Raw genomic sequence first — 12646 nt, 5'->3', positions numbered from 1 at the left:
AGAAATGTTTGGAGGCTGGGTGATCATTCAGGAAACTATCATATACTTGACCAATTCTTACACTCCTACCAGGACATCGACTTCTGGACAATGTGAAATACAAGGTATTGACCTAGTTGGACCTTTGATCTGAGCTACTATCACCGTTCTTAGGTTTTCATTCAAAAAGACACCTTAATCAGCGGCTGAAAAGATCTATTGTTAGTAAAGAGTTCTAGGTTTGAATTTTCAGCAGGGAAAGGTGTACTGCCTAGTGATTTTTCTCATATTTCTGCAGTTTGTGAAAGGAGAAGTTGTGTCACAAAGAGTGTCTTTCAAGGTGGTGACTGTCAGGCATGATGGTAACATTGGATAAACTCCTGAGATTAGTTGTTACTTGCAACTTCTGAGGGTCAATGTCTCTTTTATTTTACACTTAACAAAATACGCGTGTTTATTTGCATTAGGACAAAGTGCTGAATAGGATCTTCAATGCCATGAAAGCATGGATTGTTGTTGTTGGCTGTGCTTTTCGTAGATTCCAAGCCAGCTAGGTTGAAGCAGCCTGATGCTAGCATGACTACACACTCAAGGCTGCGTTTGGAATGTAGACATCCATCATTCTTTAACAAGACTAATGTATTCCTTTTTATCCATATAAAGAAGAACAAACCATGTTGTAACTCCTGTGTACCTTGAAAGCATTTTTCATGGTTGTACATAATTGCAGACATTTTTAGAGGGCAGAAAGGTCCAGAGCTGAAGGGATACCCAGAAACAAAGATACTCAGTTCAGAAGTGGATTTCAGAAGTTTGATTTGAGTCAAAATCAGATTTTTTATTTCATTCCAGCCATAATTACTGCAGTTTCATTCTAGTAATAACATTGTCTCCTTCTGAGGTTCACCTGGGGATTGATTGTTGTGTTGTCTAATGAGATATCAGTAGAAAAGGATACATCTGTATATTAATGCTTCAGAAGATAGAAGGATCTGCAGAATATGGGATAGTATGTCCTATTATCCTAGGCTTATTCTCTTATCCTTTCTATCATCAGAAAAGGCTCCTGTTGAGACTTCTGCAGTAACATCTGAAGAGGCAGAGATTAAAGATGAAGAAAGCACAGGAGATACTCAGGTAATTCTCCATAGTTGGCTGAGAGCTGTCCATTTTCTTTTTAATATGAGATTTGAAATTCCTTTATTACATAATGGGCTTGCCAAGAAGCTTCTGTGATTCATTGTTTTATGCCTGAGGTGTCTCTGCTGTAGTTGAGATCCTACAGATTTTACTGAACAGCTGGGGTCCTCCTGACATTTCTCCTGCTTGGAGAAGCTGTGTAGGGGGCTGACAGGTCCCTACACACCAGGTCTATCTTTATCCAGATATTATATCAAGATACAGTGTAATTTGCTGGGATCTGGAATATTCCTAGACAGCCTGTCCATTCCTGAAAGAGAAATTAGTGAAAAACAGTATCTGGAGAGGTGAAAGCAGCAGGCATAACTACATGAAATAAGCAGTGCCCGGATTTAAAGGCCTAGAAACGAAATGTCTAGCAAGGAAGTGAAAACACAGGGTAGTGGGACTCTAACACAGTCTTCTGGTCCCCAAGTCCGTTTTATCAAAGGCAGTCATGCTATATTACCTCATTCATTTCAGGCTTTGTTTTAAAGTAACTTCAGTTCCTGTTTTTACATATTCCCATTTAGATACCATTTCAGAACCTCCTTGCTCTAATTGCTGGAAGTCTCCTAATTTCTATCTTAAATGTTGAATGTTCAATTACACTCTCCTTCACTAGGCAGCAGAAATCCAGCAGTCTAAGAAGAAGTGCTTCTGAAGAAGGAAAGAGATGTCTAGTTTTTTCAGGATTGGAGTCACTGCTCTCTTTTCTTGCAGGCTGCAGAAGAGGAAGAGGCAGAAGGGTCAGGAACAGCAGAAGCAGCTGAGGCAGCAGAGGTAGAAGAGCCTCCTCCCCCAAGAGTGAAGGAGCAGAAGCTTGCAAACCAGTTCAACTTCATTGAGAGAGCTTCAAGGACTCTCAACAACCCTATGCGGGTATGTTGCTATTTCCTTCAGTGACTTAGAGAATCTTTCCTTTAGGAGGGCATGTGGATCATCTGTATTTGTGTCATATCCTGTGATCTCTGTAGATACTGTTAGGAGAAAAAGACAGTGTTTTACTATGGTAAATTTTTTGGGGTGATGAAAATGGTGATAGAAAAATTCTTGCCTCGTGGACTCTTGGACAGCCTATGTGAAGTTTTGGTGCTACTGTAAATCCTTAAACCTCTGCTTGGATATAACATTTTTCATGTCTATTTTCTCATCTAAAAAAGCAGAAAACGATGGTTAGGGCCATAGCTGAGAGCTTGGAATCCATGTATTCTATCTTCTTTTGCCACAGAGTCCCTTTAAGGCCTTGTACTTCAATTCTTACCCATGGAGCAGAAGTTTAAGTGCTCCTTTATCCTATTAAAAGGATAAAGGTATTTACCCTACTGTTAAGCAAAGGTATTACAGTAGCAGACCCATGTAAGTATGACAAATCTTTACTGCAGCTACATGGTACATCTTCATCCCACTCTGTACATGCACTTTCCAATCTCTACAGACCCAAGACCTTACATTCCGTCCCTGAGCTCTTTGCTGAGCCTGCAGCCATTCCCAGTGAGTTTGTCTTCACAGGGCCTCCTCACTGAAAAGTACCAGTGATGTTGGTCCCCAGCTGAGTGCTCAAAAAAGAGCTTTCTGAATTGGAGATACAAGTTTCAGAGAGAAAATTCTCTTGTTTTCCTTGCTGCCCTGGAATCAAAGTATATACAGCTTCCCCAGAGAGCGTGCCTGCCTTCTTGCAGCCATTACACATAAAATGAGATGCTATTACATCTCATGGGCTTGGAGAAATCTAAGAGTTACTGTGTTGCTGGAGCTACTATGTCCTAGAAGGAATACTATCTCTGCTCACTGGTAGAGACCGAGAGTCTCAGGAGAATTTATTCAACAGTGGAGTGTTTACTGCAGAGTCTGAGCTAAGATTCTGAATCTTCCAAAGATCCCTGTGGAGGCCACAGAATTTTTTATTTCTCTGCCCCCAGATCTGCATATTTTCTTCACATTGATTTCACTGGGAGAGGCTTCTGTGCCTCTGTGATTCTGCCTTTGAAAGCAGAATATAGATCTTAAATAGCTGTGAAGTATTGCTGTGTACATTCTGTACAGGATGTGCAGTTTCCACCTCTGAGACTGCTTCATTTCAGAGGTCAGTGAAATGCTACAGGCAGCTTCTTAAAAATGTCCTGACACAACAGCTTTTTGAAAGAAAATGCTGTTCCAGGAAATGAAAGTTTCACAGAAACATTCATTTATTTCAGAATGTTGATGTAAGGGTGATAAAAATATTATTTCAGTAACATCAAATGAATTGTTTGTAGGTTATCATTCTGTTCAACTTTCTTGTTTTGACTGCTGTACCCAAGTGAGTTTTTAATATATAGGTCAAAACTTCTCAGATCTGCTAGGGTATCATAACTGATCCCACAACTGGTAGAGGAATGTTTCAAATGGTAGAGGTGAAACAGACCACTCCAACTCCTTCAAAATGAAATACTGAATTTAAATATTTTAAGTATGTTGGAAAAAAATCAGAAGGTCTTGTGGACCTTCTTTTGGTCCACAAGAAAGTCTGTTTCTAGTTGCATGATCACTGATAATGTTTGTGCACTGCTCTGGGTGTCATTTGGATGTTGAATCAATCTTAGATCAATATTATTCTAACTACCTGCTATGAGAAGGCTGTTTCCACAGCTGGACTGTGTCACTGCAAGGAGTTTCAATGCAAAGATTACACTTCTTTATGCTTTTTCTTCATTCAGGAACGAGCATGTCAATCGGAACCTACACCTTGTAAAGATTTCTCAGCCACTGCTAACCAGGTATATCCTTTTTACTTTTCAAGTTTTTTAGAGTATATTTAGGAAACTCAGATGTGAAAAAGGACAAACCGAATTTGCTACATTTGCATTCCTTGCAGTGGAATGAATTCCCGTACTGTGGCTTTGATCTCTGGTTTAAATCTGAAAGCAAGCTAGTGTGGCCCTCATTTCTGCCTTAATGGGTGAACTTACTAATGGTTTATATTTCTAAGGTCAAGTGTCTCTGTTTAGCTTCTTTTAATTGATCTACCACTTACCAGCCACTCTGCCCAATCTACTTTAGAGTTTTAAATGAGTGGAAATGGGGAAATGACAGTATGAGAATGGTTCTGGACTCAGCAGGAGATGGGCTGCAGCTGAGCTGTGCAGGAACAGGGACACAACTGCAACTGCCTCTTGCTGGCACTGACTCCTCTGGAGACCCAGCTGTCTTTGAGGTGGGGACTGTCCTGTTGCTGAAGGCCTTCCATCACTGTGTGGTGAGTGAGCTGGGTATTTAGGGGAGCTGTAATCCAGCATTCAATACCTGGTCAGCTGCAGGACACCTCCATCAGCTGATCCCATCAGAGGCAGGTTCAATGGGGTCTCAATTGCAGGAATAAAATAACAAAAAAGCACTTAGGACATGTCTGTGTGCTAGCTTTGCTTTGAGCACTGTGTTTAAGCGAGTGGAGACCTCTAAAGATTTTGTACAGCTGGGAATTTACAAGGATTCATGGAGTTTTTGGGAGTGTTGTTAAGAATTTGATATATGCAACCTTGTGTTTTTTACTTTGTCTAAGGTTAGCTGTATGCAAAAGCAGGTTTCTAAAGCCCGAAGCTGGAACCCAATGAGAAGTACAGTATAAGGAATGTAGAAGGCCCGCTTTAAACCTGTTGCAATAGACTTAGCTCTGTTTTATGTAGTGGAAATGTCCTGTTTATTCATGATGCAGAACTGTTACAGAATTGTTATACAGTATTTTCTCCATCTCTTGAAAATGTAAAAAAAATATAATAATATTTTGCAGGACATTTTACACATGAAATATGCTATAGCTTTCTTTGGAAAGGGAATCCAGACATTTCTTCTGATTGGTTCTCATAGGTATTTACAAAATGTATTTATGTTTGTCACTGTTGCAAGCATTGTTTTAAAACAGTGTACCAAACTGGTATTGAAAATACTGTTTGGTTACCAGTGTACCATGGGAACACCCAGAAGAAAGGATAAGGTAATGGCAGCAACTTCAAAAATGTGGTAATAGGAAAGTGATGGGGGGGGAGCAAAGGTGTCTCTCTCAAGCTGAAAACTGTAACCCAGTCTGTTCCTGAACTTGCAATCGTAGAGTAATTGGCCTGAGATCTTCCCTCTGTCCAGCTGGCCTTTCCTTTCATTTTTTTCTGACAGTGAGGTGACCTGAAAGTTAGAGAGAACAGAGCTATTTAAGATAATCAGGCTGTTGCTAAAATTTTGCATTAAATGTTTGAAAACTAAGAGGGAAAGTTTTCCCTTGTTTCCCTTTTATTCTGTTGAAAATTTGAGTAGATATAAAATAATATTTTAATGCAGGCTCTTTTTTTGTCAACTGTTTTTCATTCTTGTTCGTCCGTAAGCCCATAATTTCCTCTTCCCACGTTTTCTGTTCTGCTCCTTCTCCTACACTTCTCATCATGTCTTCTTTGCCCTTTTCCTGTTGTTTGTAACATCTTTCCACCTCATTTCTGCCTTCAAATTTACAACTCAATGCAGTTTTTTTGCTAAAGTTTCTGCTACCTTTCTTTATTCCAGTGTTCTACACTGTATTTTGTGTTTAAATCATACTCCCTCTCCTAAGCTGATGTGTCAGAAATAGATTGCCTTTTGTTTTGTTCTGAAAGTAATGTACCTGCTTCAGATACAGTACTAGAACTCCAATACTAATCAATAATTCTTAAGCAGAAAAAATACTTTTGGTTCTACTCTAGTAAGACATTCCTGGCATGTGGCATAGCAAAAGATCTAAAACTGCTCACAGTTTCCATTTGATCATATGCTGTGGAGTTGGAGTCCAAGATTTAAATTGTGTTAAGCAGCTACAATTTAATTTTCCAACACCACATGAGAAATGTCATAAAGCAGATGTTTAATGCATGTTTCCTATTAAACACTGGTAAATTAGCCAAACAGAAAGTCCTACAAAAAAGATATGGAGTCAAAGCACCAAGAAGAGTGTTGGCAAAAGAAATTGTTAAGAATGCAATAATGTGTTCCTGCAAAATAAGACATGCCCCATCAAGCTTTAAAAATCTTGGACTTCAATGCTTAACTTTTTTGTGCAACAAGCCATCTGTATTCAGCTAATTCCAGTGGCAGAGTTACTGTTGTGAGGACTATGATATTTTTGTGATGGTGTAAATGGCTGTTTTCTGGAGTATAATCAGGTCCTGATAAATCCTGTCTCTGTCTATCTCTCAGTGGAAGATCTATGATGCCTATGTGGAGGAGCTTCAGAAAATGGAAAGGTCAAAAGAGAAAGAAAAACCAAAAGCTCAGATAGCAAGAAAAGAAGAGGAGAAGAAGAAAGGAAGAAAGTTAACCTCTCTGGAGTTACAGGTACATTTCATAATGCTGGAAGAATCATGCTCAGAGTGGTGGTGGATGCATCCATAATGCAAGTCAGGTGAAATTTAGCAGGTCGTGCTGACTGTGTAGCTAGTTCTCTCAGTTGGCAAGTAACAACCGTAAGAAATGCAAAAGTTAATTTTTGTTAGGAACTGTATTTCCAAAACAGGATTTCCATTTTGGTGTACTTTTTATGGGAGTACAAAACAGTGTGAAGCCATAATCTTGTCTTTGAATGTGATTTCCAAGTGAGATTTATGGCTTTCTTTTTTGTGCATTATCATGTTTGTGTCTCATTTTTGATTAGTATGTAAGGGATAAAAGAATGAAATAGGTAGAAACACTGTGTGACTTTACAAATAGTTCTAAGTGATGCACAGGTTTTAGGTACAATCTTCCATCTGAGAGGCAAATAAATCGTAGAATCATAGAATAGTTTGGTAAGAAGGGACCTTTGAAAGCCATCTAGTCCACCACCCCTTACAATGAGCAGGGACATGTTTAATTAGATCCAGTTGCTCAGAGCCCCCTCCAACCTGACCTTGAATGTTTCCAGGGATGGGGCATCTACCACCTCACTGAGCAATCTGTGTCAGTGTTTCACCACCATCAGTATAAAAAATTTCTTCCTTATATCTAGTCTAAATCTGCCCTCTTTTAGTTTAAAACCATTACCCTTTGTCTTATCGCAACAGGCCCTGATAAAAAGTTTGTCCCCATCTTTCTTATAAGCCCCCTTTATGTATTGAAAGGCCTCAGTAGGGTTTCCCCAGGGCCTTGTCTTCTCCAGGCTGAACAACCCCAGCTCTCTCAGCCTGTCCTCATACGGGAGGTGTTCCATCCCTCTGATCATTTTTGTGGCCCTCCTCTGGACCCACTCCAACAGATCCATGTCTTTTCTGTGCTGGGGACTCCAGAGCTGGACACAGTACTGCAGATGGGGTCTCACAAGAGCAGAATAGAGGGGCAGAATCACTTCCCTCGACCTGCTGGCCACACTTCTTTTGATGCAGCACAGGTTACAATTGGCTTTCTGGGATGCAAGCGCACATTTCTGTCTCATATTCAGTTTTCTATGCACCAATACCCCCAAGTCCTTCTCCGCAGGGCTGCTCTCAATCCATTCATCCCCCAGCCTGTATTGATACAAGGGATTTCCCTGACCCAGCTGCAGGACCCTCCACTTGGCCTTGTTGAACCTCATGAGGTTCACATGGGCCCACTTCTTGAGTCTGTCCAGGTCCCTCTGTATGGGATCCCATCCCTCAAGGTGTGTCAACTTCACCATTGGTGTCATCTGCAAACTTGCTGAGAGTGCACTTGATCTCACTGTCCATGTCATTGATGAAGGTTTTGGACAGTACTGGTCCCAATATGGACCCCTGAGGGACGCCACTTGTCACCGATCTCCATCTGGACATTGAGTCGTTGACCACTACCCTCTGGATGCCACCATCCAACCAATTCCTCATGCACCGAACAGTCCACCCATCAAATCCGTATCTCTCCAATTTAGAGAGAAGGATGTTGTGGGGGACCATGTCAAAGGCCTTACAGAAATGCAGATAGATAATATCCGTAGCTCTTCCCTTGTCCACTGTTGCAATCACTCCATCATAGAAGGCCGCTAGGTTGGTCAGGCAGGAGTTGCTCTCTGTGAAGCCATGCTGGCTTTCTTGAATCACCTCCCTGTCCTCCACATGCCTTAGTATAGCTTCCAGGAGGATCTGTTCCATGATCTTTCCAGGCATAGAAGTGAGGCTGACAGGTTGGTAGTTCCCAGGGTCCTCCTTTCTGCCCTTTTTAAAAATGTGTGCAATATTTCCTTCCACTGCCTGTGCATTTCCTTCTTGCCCTTTAGTTTGACCAGCAGCTCTCAACTCATCCATGGCGGTCTCTTGCCTTCCTCTCCTGATTTCTTACACCTGGACATTGAGGGCTCTTGTGCTCTATGGAAAGCATCCTTGAAGATCTGCCAGTCTGTTCTGCTCCCTTGTCCCTGTGGGCAGTTCCCCAGGGGTTCCTATTGACTAGGTCCTTGAAGAGCTGGAATTCAGCTTTCCTAAAATTCAGAATACTGACTTTACTCTTCACCTGACCCATATCCCTCAGGACTGAGAACTCCACCAGTGCATGATCACCACAGCCCAGGCTGCCTACAGTCTTGACGTCACCCATTAGCTGACTTGTGTTGGTGACCAACAGGGTCAGTATTGCATCCCCTCTGGTAGGGCTGTCTATTACCTCATGATTAAAAAGTTGTCCTCAATGCACCCCGGGAGTCTCCTGGATTGCCTACAGCTCGCTGTGCTACTTTTCCAGCAGGTGTTCTTACCCATAAAACTTACAGGTAATTCTCACCCATAAGTTTTCAACCCGCTTGTGGCTATTCTTCAGAGTCAGCTCTAGACTGAATAATCTCTCTAGACGAGAGAGTCAGCCATCTCTCTAACCTTGGTGTGTCGTCCCACAGCTTGTCATGGTCAAGCCTGAGATTATCCCCCTGCCCTTCAAGCCAAGTTTCAAGCTCTGTCAATGAGCCCCACTAGGTCATGAGCAAAGACCTTCCTCCTGCTTTGAGAAAGGTGAAACCCATATGATGCCAATTGAGGATTGGTGGAAATTTAGGATTCTTTCAAAATGTTACTAAAGCACTGTACTGAAACACACATCTCTATTTTTATTATTTTAATGATAATGTTATAGAATTTTAATTTATATATTTTCTAGTTATATACACATAAATGGTGTATAATTTATATAAAAGTTAATAATAGTTGAAATCAAAGCCTACATACTTAAAATTGCATAAGGATTCTGGGATACTTGACCTAATTTGCGGGGGGTCTTTGGTGCATCATTTATTCATACAGTTGGAAAGTGACAGAAGTGTCTCTCTCCAGTGTTTGAAGTCCTATGCTATGGTCAGTAATTACACAGCATGGTGATACCTCAGTCATGGTGATGTGAACATCCCAAGAGTTCATCAGCCACTCTGAGTCTTATGTAGTAGCAGAGTGAATGGCAAGGGCAGCTGAACTGGAGTAACCTCCATTAGTCTGGCTTCTCAGAGTAGCAAGTATCATAACTCCTGCCAGGCTCCAAGCTGCAGTTGTGGTCTTGCTGTGAGGGTGATACTGGCTCCTAATCCAGGCTGCTCTGTGAGGAGTACCCAAGGAAGGCCTTGCAGGGATGCCACAGTCCATTAACCTAAAGTGACAATATACCCATCTTAAAAATCTCATCCCACTTTAGGCACTGAGAATGCCATAAGGCAACCCTGATAGATTTTTTCCATGTTCCAGAATGTTTTCAGGGGGTTCAGGAAGTTTATATTAGGGTTTCACAGATTTTGATCTATACAGAATTGTGAGTGGTAGTTTTCCCCCTCAGTCTAAGTTAAGCTATTTAGAAGGCAAACTGAAATAATTTCTGTAATGACTGGAGAAAAATGCAATGAGAACTGTAATATAGAAACATGGAAGTAAATTCTTAGCTTGCCCCTATAGTAGGTGTAGATCTATATCAATGTAAGATATAACTATGTAATAGGAGCTGATGTCTCCTGAAACTGGCATTAGCACTTTTGTACCATATGGCTGGTTCAACTGTAGAGGATTTGGCTGGTTTAGCTACCCAGCAGCACTGTGCCATCAAAACCCTTATACTATAAACAGACCAGGAACATGTTCTGACAGGCTTCTTCCTGTGAATTGTGCCATTGGAATTCACAGTCCTTTCTAAAACTGATAAACCTTTCACCTGAGTACATTTTTGTGAATTAAGCCTGAAGTCAATGATACAATTATGGGGTGGTCTGCTAAAAGCTGAAAATAAAAATGAAATAAAAATTCTACCAATGAAACCATATTGTAAAACACCTGCTGCATGCTCCACTGACAACAGTGGGAAGCTGAAATCCCAGCACCCTTGATCCCTTCCTTTGTTACTTTGCTTTTCACTCTTAGCACTTCCCAGAGAGACTGCAGGGAAGCCAGAAAGTCAATACACAGAAAAAGTGAAAGGGAAATCTTTATGCAGAGCCAGTCTCACAAATTGAGAGACACTGTGAAGCTGATGGGTCAGCTTGAAGTGTATGAAAACCTGGTGTATTTTCCAGTCATTAACTGGAAACATGCAACCTGAAGTAATCCAAGACTACAATCAGGCATTACTTATTACAGGCATAACATCTGGTCATGTATAGGTCTATGGAAATTTAAGGTTGGTGACATCTGCATCTGTACCTCTGGTACGAAGTCAGCAAATGGAGATGTGGATTTTGTGGAGCTTCCAACTCATAGGTTACATACTGTGAACTACATGGGGTAATTGAAACAGAATTTTTCCAGCTAAACACTTTCTGAGGCCATCTTGCCTTTGATCATTGCTGAAGGGGAACTGTGGAAGATCATGAAGGAGATGTGGCTGATCTGGATCAAGGATGCAATGGCTAGAAGCAGCAATTGATTTCCACCATTATTTCTGTCAGGCTAGGTATTAGGAAGAAAAAAACTGTGATTGATAGCTACTGAGATAGCACTAGATTTAACACAAAGGGAAGAAGAGGAGAAAATGAGTGGATATTACTGGAGGTGGATCTCTGCCAGAAGGTTTTGCTATGGTAGGAGATCATGAAAGAGAAGATCCAAGAACTACAGCTGCAGCTGGAGATGATGATAGGTGTCAGATGAGAATTTGAAAACAACAGATGAAAAGAGAGAGAAAACAGTACTGGTACTGAATAAGAGGTCAGGAGAACAGATGACTGGGAGAGGAAGAACATGTTCCATGGAAGAATGTGGCCAAAGGCAGAGATGAGACAAGATGAGAAGAGACAAGATGAGATGGGAAAGAAACCTTGACAGTGAAGTAGAAGGCCCTTGCTAGGGGAAAAGAAATAGAATGAAGCCATTCGCTGCACTGAAGAATGAGGAGAAGAAGCAAGGAAGACGTGGTTTGGTAAAGCAGAAGAGAGGCAGACAACATAAAAGGAATGAAGGTAAAGAGGGATTCCAGCAGAAGGAAGGGTGAGAATGATATAAAGAAGAATATGAGTGAGTAAAAGACAGAATGACAAAGTATTTGACTGCAGACTGTGATGAGGGACTCTTGGAAATCTCTCAATATGTCCATCACTCAAATGGATCTAGAGAGAAGAGGATGTGCTACATCCGAGAGCAGTGATACAACGTTTGAAACTTTTCCTCAGTTTTCAACAAAGGCAGCAAACAGAACACGGAGAACACAGAATACCAAAGAGGAATGACAGGAAATTTTCTGAGCTGAAAATAGTTGGAAGCGGAGAGAAACAGGCAGAAGTGTTGTATCTGCTTGTCCTGCTCTTAGTGTTCCTGAGCCATCTGTTTATGGCTCTGATTACAGAGAGGATCCTGGCCCAGAGATGGTCTTGGTCTGATCCAGTATGACCCCTCCCCATGTTGTTGCACTAGTTTATAAATGACAGTGTCTGAAGCAGAAGCAAAATGCAAAAAGCTTAATGCAGTTAAGTTAATGCAAGCTATCTCCTCTCACCCTGAGACGACAAGGCATGAAATCACCAGTCTGATAGTAAGGATTTTTAATGAATCTATCAAAAGAGGGGTGGAGGTATGTAATTGGAGTATAACAGGGATATATGTAAGAGGGATAAAAATGGTTCCATTAGTCTGACCTTTAACACTACAGGAAGTAATAGAATTAATATGTCAGGAAAGAATAGAGAACTGGGAATAAATATGAAATGGAATAAAATAGCACGTGTTTACCAAAGGTAGGCTGTGTCCAAATAATCTAATCTCTTTCTTTGATAAAAGAAAAGTTGTGATTTCCCTTAACAAGTATAGTAAAGGTAATTAGCTGAAATTCTGTAAAGAGATTGCTATAGTGCCTTTTGGAAATGATTAGGTAAACCATATAAGTTGTTATTCGTACAGATTGGGAGGGACTAGTGTAGAGGAAGACTGCGTGTTGGACTATTAAAAAAATATTTGAGAAGGTGAGGGCTTACAGTTTGGAATGACAGGGAGAAACATGACTGTATCAGTTAGTGAGTTGTGATATGGCTATGAGAAGACAAGCACATTGCTGGAATCTATTGTGTAAGGGATAGCACAGAAATACTATTTCTGTTATGTAAAGCAGG

At 41.0% G+C, this 12646-nt stretch overlaps 1 protein-coding gene across 1 annotated transcript in view; it reads left to right on the top strand.

Moving 5' to 3' along the window:
• The window catches only part of DNAI1 (dynein axonemal intermediate chain 1), a 161732-nt gene that overhangs the window by 19246 nt on the left and 129840 nt on the right, over positions 1-12646 (top strand). The window contains exons 6-9 of the mRNA XM_063320830.1: positions 1037-1116; positions 1882-2040; positions 3858-3917; positions 6355-6492. Of these exons, the coding sequence (XP_063176900.1) occupies positions 1037-1116; positions 1882-2040; positions 3858-3917; positions 6355-6492 (437 nt within the window). The remainder of the gene's footprint in view (positions 1-1036; positions 1117-1881; positions 2041-3857; positions 3918-6354; positions 6493-12646) is intronic.

This window comes from Chroicocephalus ridibundus, chromosome Z (genome assembly GCF_963924245.1).
Source record: "Chroicocephalus ridibundus chromosome Z, bChrRid1.1, whole genome shotgun sequence".
NCBI classification, from domain to species: domain Eukaryota; kingdom Metazoa; phylum Chordata; class Aves; order Charadriiformes; family Laridae; genus Chroicocephalus; species Chroicocephalus ridibundus.
The sequence above is the reverse complement of the archived record's forward strand: the minus strand, read 5'-3'. Positions and strand labels throughout refer to the sequence as shown.